This window comes from Acinonyx jubatus, chromosome A2 (genome assembly GCF_027475565.1).
Source record: "Acinonyx jubatus isolate Ajub_Pintada_27869175 chromosome A2, VMU_Ajub_asm_v1.0, whole genome shotgun sequence".
In the NCBI taxonomy this organism is placed as follows: Eukaryota; Metazoa; Chordata; class Mammalia; order Carnivora; family Felidae; genus Acinonyx; species Acinonyx jubatus.
Window position 1 is genome coordinate 155,623,478 of NC_069383.1, and position 17,578 is coordinate 155,641,055.

Sequence of the window (17,578 nt, forward strand, 5' to 3'; positions counted from 1 at the left end):
TAGCTGAGAAAGACTGACACTACCAGGTATAAGCAAGGATTGGGAGTAACTGGAACTTTCCCAGGGTGCTAGTGGGAGTGGGACAATTTAGGAATACGGTCACAATCTACTAAAATAGAACATACACATGACCTGCAGTCTACCATTCCGTTTCTAGGCATTTGCCCTAGAGAAGCGAACTTACGTCCATAAAAATACTTGTACGAGCTTCACTAATAATGGCCAAACGCTAGGAACAAACAGATGTCTGTTAACGGGTGGACAGAGAAACCATACGGGCTAAAATGTGGTAGAGCTGACGAGGGCGCATAAGGCAAGCTGAGGGGAAAGTACCACATGTTCCCCAGGTGGGACACATGTGAAATTCCTCAGGTACTCCCGGCTGCCCAAGACCACCCCACCATCACCCCAAAACTGCACCGTTTGGTGCCCGAACGTGGGGCCTTGAATCTTTTCATTTTCATCTGGACTCTGTGCTTCGGGGCAAATTTGGTGAGTATGCTTTCTCCTTCCTCCTTGACTCTCATTTCAGGGGCTTTTTTTGAGAAGCGTGGCCTTATTGGGACACTTTCCTGTGGGTTGCTCAGGCTGCCATCCTCTAGCCCGTGGCCACTCTACCAGGAGGAGAAAGCCTGCCTTTTGGCTGGATGTTAGGACCTTGGCCACGATGGTAGTAAGATCCAGAAACTCGATGCCCTGTCTTTATTTCTGTCCTTACACAAAGTTGTCTGTGTCGGGCAGGGGGCAGCCACCTAAGTGACTAGCACGGCTTCTCATCTTAAGACTCCCGTGTGAAATTTCCCCTTCGTTGGTCTGAGTCAATCCCCTCCACATCTCTGGTCTAGCCCCTTCTGGCCACAGGACCTCCACTGGGGGCCGGCTGAAGCCAGTACCCGATTGAATTAAAACCCAACTGGGGACCCTTTCCTAGGAAGCTGGATGTAAGGACTACATATGTTGGAATGTCACTCAGATCATGATATTTCTGTCTTTACGGTTTTCAGTCAATGTCCTCTACAAACTACTTAAATTACAAAATTGGGTAACTCCCTCTTGTAAAACTTTTCTAGTGTTTTCCATGGGTTAAAAACAGCAAGTTCTTCAAGAAACTAAAGCATGGCTTTCATGGCATGCTCTTCAAAGTCTGGGTAAACCAAGGCACGGCCTTTTATGGCATGGTTTTCAAGGTACAGTATTTCGGTCCATACACCTGGCACCCATTTGTAGCCGAGGATGCAATGCGGAAGCGAAGGGACACGGGCATCCCTTCTACAGGGGCCCTTTATGGGACCTTCCTTGGGCAGACCTGCCTCCAAGTAGTAAAGTAGTAGGAAGACGCCTCGGGTCACTTTGACAGCTCGGGAACCTCTGACATAGCCTGTGCGGGGGACCCCACCCAGGAGTCAGGGGCGGGATTTTCATGGTGCTAAACCCTCTCTACTCTTGTCTCTCTGGGAGGAGCTTGGAACTACTCTTCAGTCCCCAAGGACTCTCCCTTGGGATGCCTTTTTAACCCACTGGAGACAATTCGCATTACAAAGTTCAGGAAAGGACTGACCTCCTGAAACAGAGCTAGCAGATGTCTTCTGCAGAAAACAGGGCGATTGGGCGGAGGTACCCCACCTAGGTCCAGGCCTTCACGGCTCTAAATCAGGATCTTAAGGACTTAAGAGGACTTAAGAGCCTCTTGCAGAATGCGTTTGCCCAGATGTGTTTGGCTAGTAAACTCCCTCCTGACAAAAATGTCTAAACAGTCCTCCTCCTGGTAGAACTCGGTCGCTGGAGGAAACACAGGCCATCCTTGACAAAGGGGACGCTGGCTTTTTCTCGCTGTTCCTCCTAATCGATCTGAGGACCTCTCCCTCATTCATTTCCCGGGTTAATGGCTATGATAATCGGAGCCAACAGTGGCTTAGTCTGCCTCAGGACGGGGACTTTAAGGAATATTCCCAAGCAGCTGCCAAAACGCCCTTTGCTTGGGGGAAAATTTCCTGTCTTCTCCGGCCTGACATGGACTCCGTATTTCCACTTTGGTGGAGAAACAAAAATCAGAAAATAAAACACGGTGTTTGCACCTCTGTCCGAGCTGCAAGGTTTAGAACCAGGAACCCTCTTTTCTCTGCCTTCTGCTGGCACCTGGCCTGCCTCTTCTGCCTTCCCCTCCCCCTCTGGTTTCTGCACCACTTTGGGTTCCGCCTCCGTCACTGCTTTCTGTACCCTCCTCGCTGTCTCAGGCACTACTATTTGCTCCTTCTCCCACTGTCTGTGTCAAGGAGCAAAGGGCACCCCCTTAGACTGCCCACTTCAGGCTCCCCACTGGCATCCCAGGTAAAAACTAATAATGGGGAACAAATTGATTGACTTTTTAAAAAAGTTTTTTATTTATTTTTGAGAGAGAGAGACAGAGATGAGTGGGGGAGGAGCAGAGAGAGAGGGAGACACAGAATCTGAAGCAAGCTTGAAGCTATGAGCTGTGAGCACAGAGCCCAATGCGGGGTTTGAACCCACAAGCCATGAGACCATGGCCTGAGCTGAAGTCGGATGCCTAACTGACTGAGCCACCCAGGCGCCCCGACTTTTTTTTTAAGTTTATTTATTTTATTTTGAGAAGGACAGAGACAGCACAAGGGGAGGGGCAGAGAGTGGGGGGGGGGGGGGAGAGAGAGAGAGAGAGAGAGAGAGAGAGAGAGAGAGAGAGAGAGAGAATCCCAAGCAGGCTCCACACTGTCAGAGCAGAGCCTGATGTGGGGCTCATGCCCAGGAAGCCACGAGATCATGACCTGAGCCCAAACCAAGAGTCGGACGCTCAACCGGCCGAGCCACCCAGGCGCCCCAAATTGATTGACTTTTAAGTGGACACAGAATGTATTCGATGTTTAAGCTAATTTAAGTTTGTTGGTTTGAGATAGGCCTGTTTATCACCATTAAATAAAAAACTTTTTATTCTATCTAGGTTTGCTGAAGGTCGAATAAGCTCATGTTATCTCTGTTCCAATTTGGGAGCAAAATGATGACTTAAAACAATGGTTAATTTTGTCTTGTTATGCCCAGAATTCGTGATCCCCAAAGACCACTAGGGAGCCGAGTCCGATGCAAAAGCAAAGAGCCTTTATTCGAGCTAGCTCCTGCACCGACGCAGCGGTGAGATACCAGGGAAAGAGAGCGAGTTTCAAAAGGACAAAGGTTTTATTGGGGCCTGGGGGCAGTTGGTGAGGTAATGGCTATGGCCTCAGCCGATTGGCTGGGGAAGGGTCCTGGGGAAGGGTCGAGTCCTGTTAGGCAGGTGAGGGGGGGGTTACTCAAGGGGAGGAGGTGTGGTCAAGGTGAAGGACACAGAACAAGATGGAGTCGGCTGGCGTAGGCCCGCCCTTTCAGTCTGTCTCAAAGTTTTCATGGGTAACTGTTAAGATAGCTTCCAGTCTTTGGTAAACTAAAACTTTAAAGTTTTGCTTGCATGATAAATGGGATTGAATTTGTTGGACATCTGAGTCTTTTTCGAAATCAAATGGAGTGCTAAAACATTGATTACTGAACATAGATATGCCCTTTTACTTCTTATCGTAGAGAAACAAAGGCTATTTGGATCTTTTGGAAAAACATGCTCTGTGCTTAACTCATAAATTTGCCATCAAAAAATTCTGGTGTAAAAAAAAAAAAAATTCTGGTGTAACAGTTCACACCTGGTTACTACTTAGTTCTCACTGGAGACTAAGGTTTCTAAGAGTTAAAATTCTGCTAAATGTAGTTAAGAGTGATGGAAATAAGGAAAGCAACTTTGTATGTAAAAAAGTAGGAGATGTGTGAGAAAGATAGAAGGAATGGAAATACATTTTTACTAAAAGTAAAAGAAAGTAATTTTGTCCTAAACGAGACTGGTTGGTTGGAGCACAATGGCTTGGGACAAAATCTGAATGCAAAGGAAAGTTGTAGAAGGTTCATGAAGGGAAATCTTTGGAAAGAAATTGTATGTGTGATCAGGATGCACTAAGGTTGAAATGGATGGGTTTTAAAAGTACCCTGGTATAAGGTTAAAATTCTGCTTTTGTCTCTATTCAAAATACAAAGTTTTCTTGGATTGTGCTGGTCTTGATAAGAAAAACATAAACAAAGGTCCTTTCTCTTTTGTCTGCCCGGAACACCAAAGCTTATATTTTGTCTCTTTCAGGTCTTTGATTACTTAATTAAAACTTCTCGATGTGTTGAAGGAGCTTAGGTTTGCTAACAACTATATAACCCTACACATTTGCCTTCGGAATTTCTTATTGCCATCTTGGTTGAATAATTTAGTTTTAAGTTTTGTAATGGTCTGTACTCCTATTTAATTTCTAAGGTTTTAACCAAGGTTTTAACAAGCTTCCCAAGATTTAAATTGTAAATGAAGTGTTTTGGACCCATTAGGCCTTTTTATTGGTATGCTAAGTTACTTGAAAAAGCACCATCAAATACTGATAAACCTTAGGTTGTATTGCATGGGTAAGTGTTGTCACTACTCAAATATATATGCGATTCCTAAAGTTCTAGTATTTTGGTATAAGGTCCTCACTTGACATTCTGATTTATTCAAGTATTATGTATCACAGAAATAACTGCATTACCTCATCAATTGCATCATAATGAACTCTCTCCATGTCTATTTCTGAGATTTTGTCATTTATAATTATTCTGATGCTCTTAACAAAACATGTTTCATTTTCAAGGAGATTTACAAAGGGCCTTTAGGGGGCGCGTGGGTGACTCAGTTGGTTAAACCGTGGACGCTTGGTTTCAGCTCAGGTCATGACCTCGTGGTTTGTAGGTTCGAACCCCACATCAGGCTCTGTGCTGGCAGCGTGGAGCCTGCTTGGGATTCTCTTTCTCTCTCTCTCTCTCTCTCTCTCTGCCCCTCCCCAACTCACACTGTCTGTCTCAAACAAAACAAAAACAAAACACTTTAAAAAGGACCTTTATGACAAATACAGGTATTTAACATCTTTAAAATCCTAAAACTAAAATGGGTAAGAATTTCCAAAACTAAAAAGCTGGATTCAAACTGAACAAGAATTAGGAACATGGGACGAAATGAGGAAAATTACAGTTTTTGTCACTCTTATTTTAAAGTATTGCTTGCTCTTCCAGATTAAGGAAACATTCTCTTAAGATAGCTATGATACACAAAAATGTGATTAAGTATTCGTTTGTAAACAACCGGCAGCACTTAACTTTCTCTCTACCTAAACCTTCTGAAATTCAAAAACTCTGAGTATTCTGTCTTTTGTGGCAATTACAGTTATTTGCGTAAGTTCAATAAGAATCTTCTCTTTGTAACAGGACACCATTTGAAATGCTGGTTATTTTACGAAGGCTTTGACTGGAATGTCATATTTGAGAGTCATGTGTAGACTCAGATAGGACCATATAGCTTTAAGGAACTAAGGTTGACCTTATGAAACATGGCAAGTCATAAAGGCCCCTGGAAACGTTGGCCTCATAGCTTGCTTACAGAGTTCCCAGCAGCCTTACCAGGTGACTAAAGAATGTCACTTCCTGGTGGGTACAGGAGCCTCAGGATCTCTTGGGGACCTCGTGAAGAGGAATTCGCTCAAATCAACAGGTATTTCAGGCACGCCTGATGGCAAGTACTTGGCTTGGCTTCTGGCCTGGAGAGGCTGCTAAACATTCAATCTAGAGATTCCTTATAAAAAGTCCCAGCAAATTATCCAAGATCCATATAACCAATTGCTCTTTCTTTCTTTTTTTTTTTTTAACGTTTATTTATTTTTGAGACAGAGAGAGACAGAGCATGAACGGGGGAGGGGCAGAGAGAGAGAGGGAGACACAGAATCAGAACCAGGCTCCAGGCTCTGGGCCATCAGCCCAGAGCCCGACGCGGGGCTCGAACTCACGGACCGTGAGATCGTGACCTGAGCTGAAGTCGGACCCTTAACCGACTGAGCCACCCAGGCGCCCCCCAATTGCTATTTCTTGATGAACTTATGTAAATAGGTAGGCCAAGTTAAAATTGTACCTGTTTTACAAATGAGTTTTGACTTGGCTATCTCCAAAACGGTTGATTCTAGAGAGAAAAAACTGTGCTTCAACAATGCACCTTTAGATACTAAATTCTAGTTCGGATTGTCTTTAAATGTTTGTTATTTGCCTACGCTGAACAACTTGAGGTAAACAGAAAAACTGTCACAATGTTTCATGTATAGACCTTCTCCTGTGCTTGTTACTCTTTGGGGATAATAACAACACCTCATGGGCTTATAATTATTTAAACAACTAAAAAACAGGATGGGTTCCCCCAACAATTGTGTATCAAAAGCCTTTTCTCACTTTAGACCTATCAATAGATAAAGACTGTGGTGTTTTATTAAATTTCTCACTTGAAGCCAGGTTAATTCGTAAATCTCTAAGTGAATATGCAAACCATATCCTCCCTAAACCTGATGTGACCGTTACTAGAAACCCACCCCCTATAAGCCGAGGAGGCCTGGTTTATTTAAAGGATTGAAACTCTAATATAGCAGGGGATTTAATTCCAAAACGTAAGGGCCCCTACTGCGTCATATTACGTACTCCCACTGCAGTAAAGTTTAGAGGGGCACTCTTCATGGGCTCACCTATATCGAATAAAGCTTGTACCTCCTTCACAGGAAACCAATGAGCAAACTAATGTGCCTTCTCATTCCGGCCAACTCCTCTTCAAACAAAATTGAAGGCTGCACATTTTTTTTTTTCCATTCTCCTTTCCCCAATTTATACTAACAATTCCCTCTCACAATGGGGCATTCAAAAGGATCACCACAGACATTTGAATGACAAACCAGAAAGAATCATCTGATTCCTGCTGCCTGTTCCCACTCCATCTGAGGATGCTTCAAGCTTGACATCTAAAAATCTCACTGGCAGTCGCTAAAGTCCATTGCTACCGGAACCTCAAGCCACCAGATGATCCTTTCTGCTCCAGAAGGTTCATACAACACCGTGGTCCACGGTGGATTCGGCTGCCTCCGCCTTTTGTGACTCTCCTATACCTTCCCCGACTGACCGATGTTGACCCACAGGTAGGGACATCTCTATGCCCCTACTCGGCAGGAAGAAGCTAAGGAAGATGAGACCTTCCACCTTCAGCAACCTTAACGATTTAAGGGTCAAAGTTGTTCACGGGGGATTTGATGAGGGAGCATAAGGCAAGCAGAGGGCAAAGCACAAGCTAGCACACGCTCCCCCGCCCATCCCCCCAGGTGGGACACGGGTGACCTTCCTCAGGCCCTCCTGGCTGCCCAAGAACAAAGGAAAGGACAGAAAACAAATGGTCAGCCGACAGTCTCCATCAGTTTACAAACATCTTAGTAATATTACAAGAAAAGGGCAATCTTCTCAATAGCCTTATCTCCAGGAACCCGCCACTGTCTTACGGAAAATGCTTTGCTAGAGGGAAAAAACCGCCTTAGCTTGACAGTAGCTAGGCCTCCAGTAATCTGGGTCTCCTTTAGCATATGGAAGTCCCTTTAAGAACCTCCCTCTTGGGGCACCTGGGTGGCTCAGTCGGGTAAGCTTCGGACTTTGGCTCAGGTCATGATCTCGCACTCCGTGAGTTCGAGCCCCGCGTCCGGCTCTGTGCTGACAGCCTGGAGCCTGCTTCGGATTCTGTGTCTCCCTCTCTCTCTGCCCCTCCCCTGTTCATGGTCTCAAAAATAAATAAACGTTAAAAAAAAACTAAAAAAAGAAAAAGAACCTTCCCCTTGACTTGACCTCCCCCAACTCCACAGTATACAAGCAGTCACTTCTCACAACCCCAGTGCAGCTCTTTCTGCCCAGGAGCCCTGTCCCTGTGCTTTAATAAGATCACCTTTTTGCACCAAAGACGTCTTCAAGAATTCTTTCTTGGCCGTGGGCTCCGAACCCCACCATCACTCCCAAACCCCATCATAGCCACAGGGTGAACTACTACTCAGCAAGGGAAAAACAAAAAACAAAACAAAGCTACTACATGCAGCACCAGACGTCAAAAAACATTTTGTTGAGCCAAAAAAGCCAGATATAAAAGACAACCTATTGCATGATGCTGTTTATCTGAAATTCGAGACCAGAACCCATGGATAGTGATAGAAATCCACAGTGTTTTGCCCGGTTGGGGCTGAGGGTAGACCTGACGGAGGCACAACAGAACTTTCTGGGGGTGACGGAAATGTTCTGTATCTTCACTGGGCAATCGTCAGTCGGCTGTCAATCTTGAAAAATCAGGGGACATTTTCTTATGACTTTTTCCTCAGTAAAGTACAAGGCAGGGGGAGGGGGGTAAGGTTGGGAAAATGTAATACAAGGATAAATTAAAATCCAAAACGTCTTACGAGTGAAACATCCTGGTTTGGGTTTTGTGGCCTGAGCCTGCATGGCCACTAGTACAGAGTCTGACCCAGGACAAGACTCTCAGCAAATGGGAAACGTTGATGACGCGCATTTCTCTCTGGGCCCCGAGCGGTCCCTTCCCCACTGCGGGTGCAGCCTGTCCTCTCCACGTTGGAGACATTCCGACCTCCCAGTCCTTCTCAGGACCCTTTCACGGGCTCACCCCGGAGAACCAAGAAGTCGCGAGTTGATGCCCACTTCGAAAGCCTTGAATCCCATGCCCAGCGTAAAAACCACTTCAACAGACAGATGATACACAGCCGACAGGCAAATCAAGCCGGCTTCCGCTGCCAGTACTAAATATGTCAACGCCCACCGACGGAAAAACCCCAATCACGTGACAGAGCACGGGCTCACATCGGCCTTAGACCAGGGCGCCTACTTTTAGATTGGCCAATGAAGCCGAGGCGAGAGGCACGCCCCCTTTCCTCTCTCCACCAATAGCTTCCAGACGCCTCCTACAGCATCCAATCACCGCTTCCGCCTTTCTTGAATGAGAAGCCAGCAGTCCAGTGAGCAGAGCCGCAGTCCGACGCAGGAGGCAGGAAGCGTTGTGGCTCGTGTCGGGGCGCGAGACCGGTAGCCAGAGTCGGACGGCACTCCTCACAGCGCGCGGAGGCGAACGGGGAACCAGGTGAGCGAAGCACCCGGAGCGCGGGGCCGCGGTGCGGGGACGTCGGACCTGCGGGCGAGCGGGCGAGGGGAGACCCTGGGAGTTGAAGGGAGGATGAGGAGGAGGGGGCGCGAGACAAGGGGGGGGCGGTTGGGGCGTCCGCCGCGCGCGGCAGCGGCCGTTGAACGCCACAGCGCATGCGCAAGGCGTGGGGGGGGCGGTAGCTGTTGGCGCGCTGGGCTCGTTCCCGCTTCCGGGAGTGGGCTGTCATGGCGGCTCGCGGGTCGAGTCTGACTTGGGGAGAAGGTCTGTCTGTCAGAGGAGACCCCCTAGTCGTTTGGGGAGGGACTCTGGGGGCCGGGCGCCAGGGTCTGGAGTTGCGGTGGGAGAATCCGGACCTTGTAGACGCGTTAGGCTTCTCCGAGTCGAGGGACTTGCCCTCCCCCACCCTGCTGTGCTGTTGCTATGTGGTTAGGGGATTCGGACTTCCAGAGATTTAGAATAAAACAGATGTCACCGAGGCAAACCCTGAAGTGGAAGTCTTCCCTGGGGCACTTGAGAATGAATGGGTACCGTGAGCTAGTCTGAATTGTCACTTTCCGGGTGTCCGCTTTCGAGTTGGTCTGTTCTGGGGGCCGCAGCCGTCGCAGCCCCCCCGGGTGGGACAAAAGCCCCTCCCCCAGTTCCCTCCCGGTCTCATTTGTTTTGAGTTTTAGAGCCCATGTAGCCACCTCCTAGAGAGTTTTGTGCCTCCAACTCAGGCTGTCCCTGAATCTGTCCCCTGTAAGAACAAAAAGACTTCACTTGACGTTTGTGTTTGTTTTGACTGCACCGTCCCCTCTTGGCCACCCAGGTTTGGAGCTCAGGGTAGGCGGCTCCGAGCGGTTATCTGCCCAGGGATTGCCCAGGAGATGGTCCTGCCCTGTTGAGTGTGCCATTTTGTTGTTCCCTCATACCACCTCCACCCAGGTTAATCCTCTCTCCTGGTGACTGGTTTTCCCCGTGGCTGGTCTCATTCCCCGCTCGTCTTCTCCTCTAGAGCAAGTTGCTCTTGGGCCATTACTCCCCTCAGAAACCTCCTTAGTGATTCCCTGTTGCTTCGCAGATAAAGTATGAGTGCCCTCGATCAGACCGGCTTTCCAAGCTTCCTCCTCTGCCTCTGCTTCAGCCAGTCTTGCTCTCCATTCCCCAAAAGGGCGTGGTGCTTTGGAACCGACCTTTCCTGGCTCCTCCCCTTTTCTCGGCTGCCTGGGAAATAGCCCCTTCCTGTTCAGGTTGCCTTTTTCAGCAATCAGATGAGGGCATACGCTGGCTTTAGCCCCCAAGTTCTGCCTGAAGGCCTCGATTTTAATTTTATTCATTGGGCCTTTGCGTGTGAGTGCTTATCTGTTTTAGGCTCTGGGCTGGGCCAAAGGGCTGGCAGGCATGACCTGAACAAGGGTGCTTTTTTAGCTGGGGCCTGCCAGAAATGTCCTTCTGGAGCAAGAGTCCTGAAGAAAGCGGGGGACTCACGGCCACTGCCGGCAGTGGGCATGGCAGGTGCAAAGGGGTTGAGGCATGCGGGAGGGGCACAGCAGCAAGGCCGGTGAGTGGGGGTGACGGAGGAGATGAGGTTCGAACGTGGTGTGGGGGGGGGGGGGTCAGTTTGTGTAGGGCCCGGTAGGTCAGGCTGAGGGCCCCTGAGTTTTATTCTGAGCCCAGTAGGAGCCTGTGGGGGATTTTGAGCATTTTCCGACTTCGCTTTTAGTGGGCTCCCACTGGCTTTTGTGGGGAGAGATGATGGAGGGGGGTGGAAAACAGGGAGACTGTGGGCCTCCTCCAGGCAAGAGATGATGGCGCCCCCAGAGCCACCAACTGCCAATGGACAGAGTGGTGGCCCCGCACAGGGGAGCGTTCCGCCACGAGCAGGAGTGAGGTGCTGATGCCTCCCGCAAAGTGGATGAACATCGAAACATGCTGAGTGAGCGAAGCTGGACAGGACAGATGTTTGCATATTGCATGTTGATTCCAGGGAGAAGTGGCAGAAACAAGCAAACGGAAAGAAAGCAGGTTAACGGTTGCCCAGAGGACTGAGGGGGGAAGGATGAGAGGTAAAGGGTCTGGTCTTTTTCAAGACTGACTGAAATGGGTAACGAATCCAACTGTGGTGGTCGTTGAACTTATCCTGGACTGCGTTAAAAATACTGAAAACTGGCTGTCTGACTCTGGATTTCGGCTCAGGTCATGATCTTGCACTTCGTGAGATGGGGCCCCGAATGGGGCTCTGCTCTGGCAGCGTGGAGCCTGCTTGGGATTCTCTCTCTCCCTCTCCCTCTCCCTCCCTCTCTGTCTCTCTCTCTCTCTCTCTCTCTCTCTCTCTCTCTGCCCCTCCCCTGCTTGTGCACATGTGCTTTCTTGGTCTCAAAACTAAGAAGTTAAAAAAAATACCAAAAACCAATATATGGGACATTGAAAGTGGTGAACAATATACCATGTGAATATCTCAGTAAAGCTGTTCTAATTTTATTTTATTAAAAAAATTTTTTTTAATGTTTTTATTTTATTTATTTTTGAGACAGAGAGACAAGAGCACGAGCAGGGGAGGGGCAGAGAGAGGAGGAGACACAGAATCCGAAGCAGGCTCCAGGCTCCGAGCCGTCAGCCCAGAGCCCGATGCGGGGCTCGAACTCACAAACCGCGAGATCCTGACCCGAGCTGAAGTCGGACGCTTAACCGACTGAGCCACCCAGGCGCCCCTAGCTGTTCTAATTCTAAAAAAGAAAGGTGGAGGTAGCTTGGGACCAGTGAGGTAGCAGGGGCAAGCAGTGGCCTAATTGTCCTGTTGGGATTTGTTGGCTGATTGGACAGGGGAGAGAGAGAAAGCCAGTGAGAGAATGAAATTGCCTCTTTTGAGAAGCAGGCCTGCAGGAAGGAACAGAGGGTTTTACTCTTGGCATTTTGAGTTCAGCCTCGAAGGGTCGATGTGGCAGAGGCAGTTGGGTAACGGAGTCTGTTGTTGAGGGAAGCTGTCACCCGATGGAGACACACGTTTGGGAGGCCTCTGCACAGAGGTGGTCAAAGCCCTGGGGCTGGATGAAGTCACAGAGAGAATGAGTGACAGGAGGGCCAGAAAGTGGGCCCAGGACCCTCCACATCCGGCTCAGGGAGAAGAGGGACTACTTCAGCATTCTCTCCGTCTAGACTGGAGGCTGGATGGAGTTGGGAGGGCAGAAGACCATATTCTCACATTTGGGACCCTTGTAGCTTGCGCCCTGTAGGTCCTGTACCCATACTGGATAAGGCAGGAAGGGAGCAAACTGTATTAATTCTCTTTACCATCTCCGCTTCGTTCTTAGCGGCCTGGGCGCGGTGGGAAGGCTGCTGATGACAGTACTTACTCCCCTGTGCAGACCACAAGTAGCGGGAGGAGCTGGGGCAGGGCGTGACTCTGCTCCTACAGACTCAGGTCTCTCCAGCGTTCTGGCAGCCACATCTCTTGGTCCCAGGGGCCCTATCCTGTGCAGGCCCGGTAGACTCTTTGCGGAGTGGTGGGGAGGGGGCCTCCTTTGGCTTAGGTGGCCTGAGGTTTATTAGAGTTTTCCTGGCGGCGGCCGCGTGCGGCAAACGCTTGAGGTAGGGGCTTGATGAGCGAGCGGGCAGACAAGGCCGCGGGTGGCTTGAGAGGGGTCTTGTGGAACGAGGTGTGCCGGGGACAATGCACAGGGATGCGAGAGCCATGGGGAAGTATGGGGATCTTACTGTGAGAGCAGAGGGAGGCCCTGGAGCCGGGGGTGTGTGTGCATGTGTGAGTGTGGCGGAGAGGGGCACAGGGAAAGCTGAGGGGGTGCAGGAGTGAAGGTGTGACCGGGACAAGCTGAGGCTCGGAGGTGCTGCCCGGGAGGAGCGGGTGGGACTTTGTGCAGGAGTCTGTGGGGAGTGTGAGCTCAGGAGAGGGGTCAGAGCGCTGGCCCCGTCTTGGCTTCATCAGCTGTACCAGCTCAGAAGATGGCTCCGGTGCTTTGTTCCTCCTCGACCTGTGTCCGTAGACTGCAGCTGCTGGGCGGTCTTCTCCCTGGACGGGGGAGTTTTCTTTCTCAAACTCACTCGCTTCCCTCGACCCTTCCTCCCTCCTCTGTTGTCAGCGCCATGGCGGAACAGGATGTGGAAAATGAGCTTCTGGATTACGAGGAAGATGAAGAGCCCCAGGCTCCTCCAGAGAGCACTCCTGCTCCCCCCAAGAAAGACGTCAAGGGTTCCTACGTTTCCATCCACAGCTCTGGCTTCCGGGACTTTTTGCTGAAGCCGGAGCTTCTTAGGGCCATCGTGGACTGTGGCTTTGAGCATCCATCTGAGGGTATGCCTCCTGGGTTCTCCCTGCCAGGAACCTCCTCACCGCCCTCTCTGTGGCCTCCTCAGCCGCCTGGCCAGGAGCCTGCACAGAGGGAGCATCTGGTTTCTGGCCGCTCACACGTGCTCTCTCCCTCAGTCCAGCACGAGTGTATTCCCCAAGCCATCCTGGGCATGGATGTCCTGTGCCAGGCCAAGTCTGGGATGGGCAAGACGGCCGTCTTCGTGCTGGCCACCCTGCAGCAGATTGAGCCTGTCAACGGACAGGTAGGTGGTTGCCCTCCCTGCTGGGCCCGAGCTACGTGAGGATCGCTAGCCACAGGTACCCTTGTTAAAACTTCCTGGTGCTGCGTTCTCTTTGTGGGCTTTTATTTTATTTTTTTTAATTTTCAAAAAAATTTTTTAATGTTTATTTTTGAGAGAGGGAGAGAGACAGGCAGGGTGCAAGCAGGCGGGGGGGGCAGAGAGACGCAGAATCCAAAGCAGGCTCCAGGCTCCAAGCTGTCAGCACAGACCCCGACACGGGGCTCGAACCCACAAACAGATCATGACCTGAGCCGAAGTCGGATACTTAACCGACTGAGCCATCCAGGTGCCCCTCTTTGTGGGCTTTTAAAATTAAGTACGGTACTTAGTTGTGACAAAATACTGCCCAAAAATGATAAGCCAAGAGGAGAAACTGAGAAGTGCCCACGATTTTATTCTCCAGATTTTCACAGCTGTTATTTGGTTATGTGCTTTTCTAGAGTGTGTGCGTATTTACCCAGGTGAGATTGCACCTAACGTTTCCTCTTAAGTGAATTTTGTTGGAGGAGAATCAAGGTGCATTCCGGTGTTGTTTTGTCACACAGGGACACACGCCCTCGGGCTGCATATGGGTGCACAAGCCCTTGTCTCCTTAGGGTCGATGGAGAGGGAGATTCAGTGGGAGGCTGTGGTGGTTGCAGCCCTTGGCGTCATGGGCCTGAAGGCAGGAGCCGCCTTTGGGTGGTCAGGAGCTGACCAGAGAGCAGACTCAGGACGCTGTTGGTAGGGGCTGCCTCACCAGCTAGGTCTCACTGTGGATCCTGGCAGCAGGAGACAAGCCTCACTCACTAGCTGGGGGGACATAGGGAGTGAATGACAGGCGAAGGTGGGGAGAAGCTAGAGCATCTGGACCGGACCTTCCAGCAGCCGGAGGTTTGGGGAGCAGCGTGGCAGGCACCCTCAAGGGGCCAGAGCCCGGTGGGCATGGGGCCCCCAGGGAGGGCACTAGAGTGGGCTCTGGCTGGGGTAGGACTTGGGACACTGCCTAAAGTGTCTGTCTTCCGCCTGCAGGTGACAGTGCTGGTCATGTGTCATACTCGGGAGCTGGCATTCCAGATTAGCAAGGAATATGAACGCTTCTCCAAGTACATGCCCAGCGTCAAGGTAAGTCCCTCAGGCTGGACGTACTGCGTGGTCTTCTGCAGCGTTGCTGCCCCGGCTGTAGCCCGGCCAGTGTTTACTAAGCTTGGCCGCGGTGGCTGCCTTTGAGGTTTGCGGTGGTTTAAATTCCTTAAAAGCCGGTTGAATTATGCATGGCCTCCGGAGGCCTGTGCCGGTCCCAGCTGTGGGGCTGCTTTCCACCAGAGTCCTGGCCAGACTCTCAGGCCACTCTGGTCCCCAGGCACTAGGCCCGGGGGTGCTGCTGGAGCCTGAGCTGGCGGGGCCACGGGCCGGGTGGCCGTCAGTTTGGAGCGAGTGTGAGCCTTCAGCCCTTAGACAGGTGAAGGGAACTTTCTCTCCTCCCACATAGGTGTCTGTGTTCTTCGGGGGCCTTTCCATCAAGAAGGATGAAGAGGTATTGAAGAAGAACTGTCCGCACGTCGTCGTGGGGACACCAGGCCGGATCCTGGCACTCGTACGGAACAGGAGCCTCAACCTGAAGAATGTGAAGCACTTCGTGCTGGACGAGTGCGACAAGATGCTGGAGCAGCTGGGTGAGTGGCCTGCTTGGGTCTAGGAGCTGCTGGAGGCCCGCCACGCCCCCCACCCCGCCATCCTTACAGCTCCCCTCCCCCCACCCAGACCTCAGAGCCAGGTGGGCCCTGTCAGGGCAGGCCGAAGGTTGCCCCAGGGCAGGGTCACGTGGGTGGCTGGCACACAGGCCTCTGTAGACGACTCCAGGGAGAGTTGTAGCCTCGGCACAGTGACCTGCCTCCGAGCCCGAGCTGAGTGAGTCCGGGCGTGTGTCCGTGCCAGCCCTCGGCATGCTGTGGCCTCGCCGCCCGTTGGGTTAGTTCCGGGCCCCTGCCTGCCCTCCGTGAGCCCCGCAGGGCCAGTGGGAGATGGGGCTTGTGTCCCGGGAGGCAGCTGCAGCTCTCACCCCAGCGGCTGTCTCTGCCTCAGGCTCCCCTCCCTGAAGCGTGGCTCGAGGCGCGCTGGCACGGCTGCTCCGCTCTGGCGGCGTGTAAGTGGATGGCAGCTCCTCCCGCGCCCGCCCCGAGTCCAGCCCCTCAGGCACCTGGGACTCGCCCCTCCCTCCACTCGGCTCACGCCGCCCTCGTCGTGGCGCTAACGACTCCCTGGCACAGGTTGGGAGGAGCTGGGGCTGGTCTCGGGTGGGGGTCGCCGCGCGGCAGGCGCTCACGCCCACCCGTTTCTTGCCCTCCCCACCCAGACATGCGGCGGGACGTGCAGGAGATCTTCCGCCTGACGCCCCACGAGAAGCAGTGCATGATGTTCAGCGCCACCCTGAGCAAGGAGATCAGGCCCGTGTGCAGGAAGTTCATGCAAGACGTGAGTAGGGTGGGACGGCAGCCAGCCACGGCCTCGGCGCGGCACCTCTGGCCCTCCTCGGTTCCGTGTCCTGAGCCGCTGCTGCTCCGGGACGCCCACACTTGCCTCACCGCACAAGAATGCCGGGAGGCCCCGGAGCCTTCCTTCCCTCCTGTGTCTTGTGAGACTAGGAGCTGAGCTTGGTCTATACCTGAGTCAGAGCCGAGCTTAGATCAACGATTGGGAGAGAGGCATTTACCGGGGTACGCAGGCCCTCTGGGAAGCATCGCAACGTGGAGTCCTTCGCCGGAAGGTTCTGGGCAGGCAAGATGCCCAGAAGTAAGCCCCGCCTGCCCCTTCCTGCACAGCCCATGGAGGTGTTTGTAGACGATGAGACCAAGCTCACGCTACACGGACTCCAGCAGTACTACGTCAAGCTCAAGGACAGCGAGAAGAACCGCAAGCTGTTTGATCTCTTGGACGTGCTGGAGTTTAACCAGGTGACACCGCGTGGCTGTCCTGCGGTTCCGGGCCTTGGCGAGGCTGGCACACGGGGGCTCTGGCCCTGACCGCCGCTTCTTGCCTCCCTGCCTCGCAGGTGGTGATCTTCGTGAAGTCGGTGCAGCGCTGCATGGCCCTGGCCCAGCTCCTTGTGGAGCAGAACTTCCCGGCCATCGCTATCCACAGGGGCATGGCGCAGGAGGAGCGGTGAGTGGGTGCCGCCCTCGGGCCCGCAGCAGGCCCCTCAGCCCCTCACGGGGAGTGCCACTCGGGAACCCCATGTCTAATGGCCGCCTCTTGTTCTTCCTGTGCCCAGCCTGTCACGCTATCAGCAGTTCAAAGACTTCCAGCGGCGGATCCTGGTGGCCACCAATCTGTTTGGTCGAGGGATGGACATTGAGCGAGTCAACATCGTCTTCAACTATGACATGCCCGAGGACTCGGACACCTACCTCCACCGAGTGAGTGCCTCCACGGAGCTGTTACCTCCCTCACGGCCCTCTCCCAGGGTGGGGGTGAGTGGGGAGGTGGCCCTGCTTGTCCTCAGATCCCCATGTTGTGTCCCTGTGACCTGACCCCCTGCTCCTGTCACCCTGCAGGTGGCCCGTGCAGGACGTTTTGGGACCAAAGGTCTGGCCATCACTTTTGTGTCCGACGAGAATGATGCCAAAATCCTCAATGACGTTCAGGACAGGTTTGAAGTGAACGTAGCAGAACTTCCTGAAGAAATTGATATCTCTACATACAGTAAGTGTTGGGGGCGGGGCTGGGGGGGGCTGGGCCCGGACAGGGACCCTCTTCCCCGTCTCACTGGCCTCCCCTCTGTGTGTCTTACAGTTGAGCAGAGCCGGTAACCACACGCCTGGTGGCCAGAGTCGCCCTGTTTCCTGAGTGCTGCTTCAAGTCCTCTTTCTAGGCACCGGTGGGGCTTCCCTTTTTACTGTTTAAAAGCTGTAGATTTGGGTAAGAGTAAAGTTTTATTACGGAAGTCTGTCTTCCACCCTG

General features: G+C 52.0%; 1 protein-coding gene across 3 annotated transcripts; it reads left to right on the forward strand.

Annotated features, from left to right (window-relative positions):
- Nucleotides 1–8,869: 8,869 nt before the first annotated feature.
- On the forward strand, nt 8,870–17,561 carry DDX39A (DExD-box helicase 39A). Of its 3 annotated transcripts, none has more exons than XM_015084020.3 (11): nt 8,870–9,028; nt 13,129–13,340; nt 13,473–13,600; nt 14,651–14,743; nt 15,111–15,294; nt 15,975–16,093; nt 16,441–16,572; nt 16,671–16,780; nt 16,890–17,034; nt 17,173–17,320; nt 17,411–17,561. In XM_015084020.3, the coding sequence occupies exons 2-11, from the start codon at nt 13,133–13,135 to the stop codon at nt 17,425–17,427; spliced, it is 1,284 nt and encodes a 427-aa protein (XP_014939506.1). In that variant the 5' UTR covers nt 8,870–9,028; nt 13,129–13,132; the 3' UTR covers nt 17,428–17,561. The 3 variants fall into 3 exon arrangements, with proteins under 3 accessions (XP_014939506.1, XP_014939512.1, XP_053075727.1); XM_015084026.3 differs by lacking the exon at nt 8,870–9,028 and adding an exon at nt 9,220–9,313; XM_053219752.1 differs by lacking the exons at nt 8,870–9,028; nt 16,671–16,780; nt 16,890–17,034; nt 17,173–17,320; nt 17,411–17,561 and adding an exon at nt 9,361–10,592 and having other exon boundaries at nt 15,975–16,572.
- The last annotated feature ends 17 nt before the right edge of the window (nt 17,562–17,578 follow it).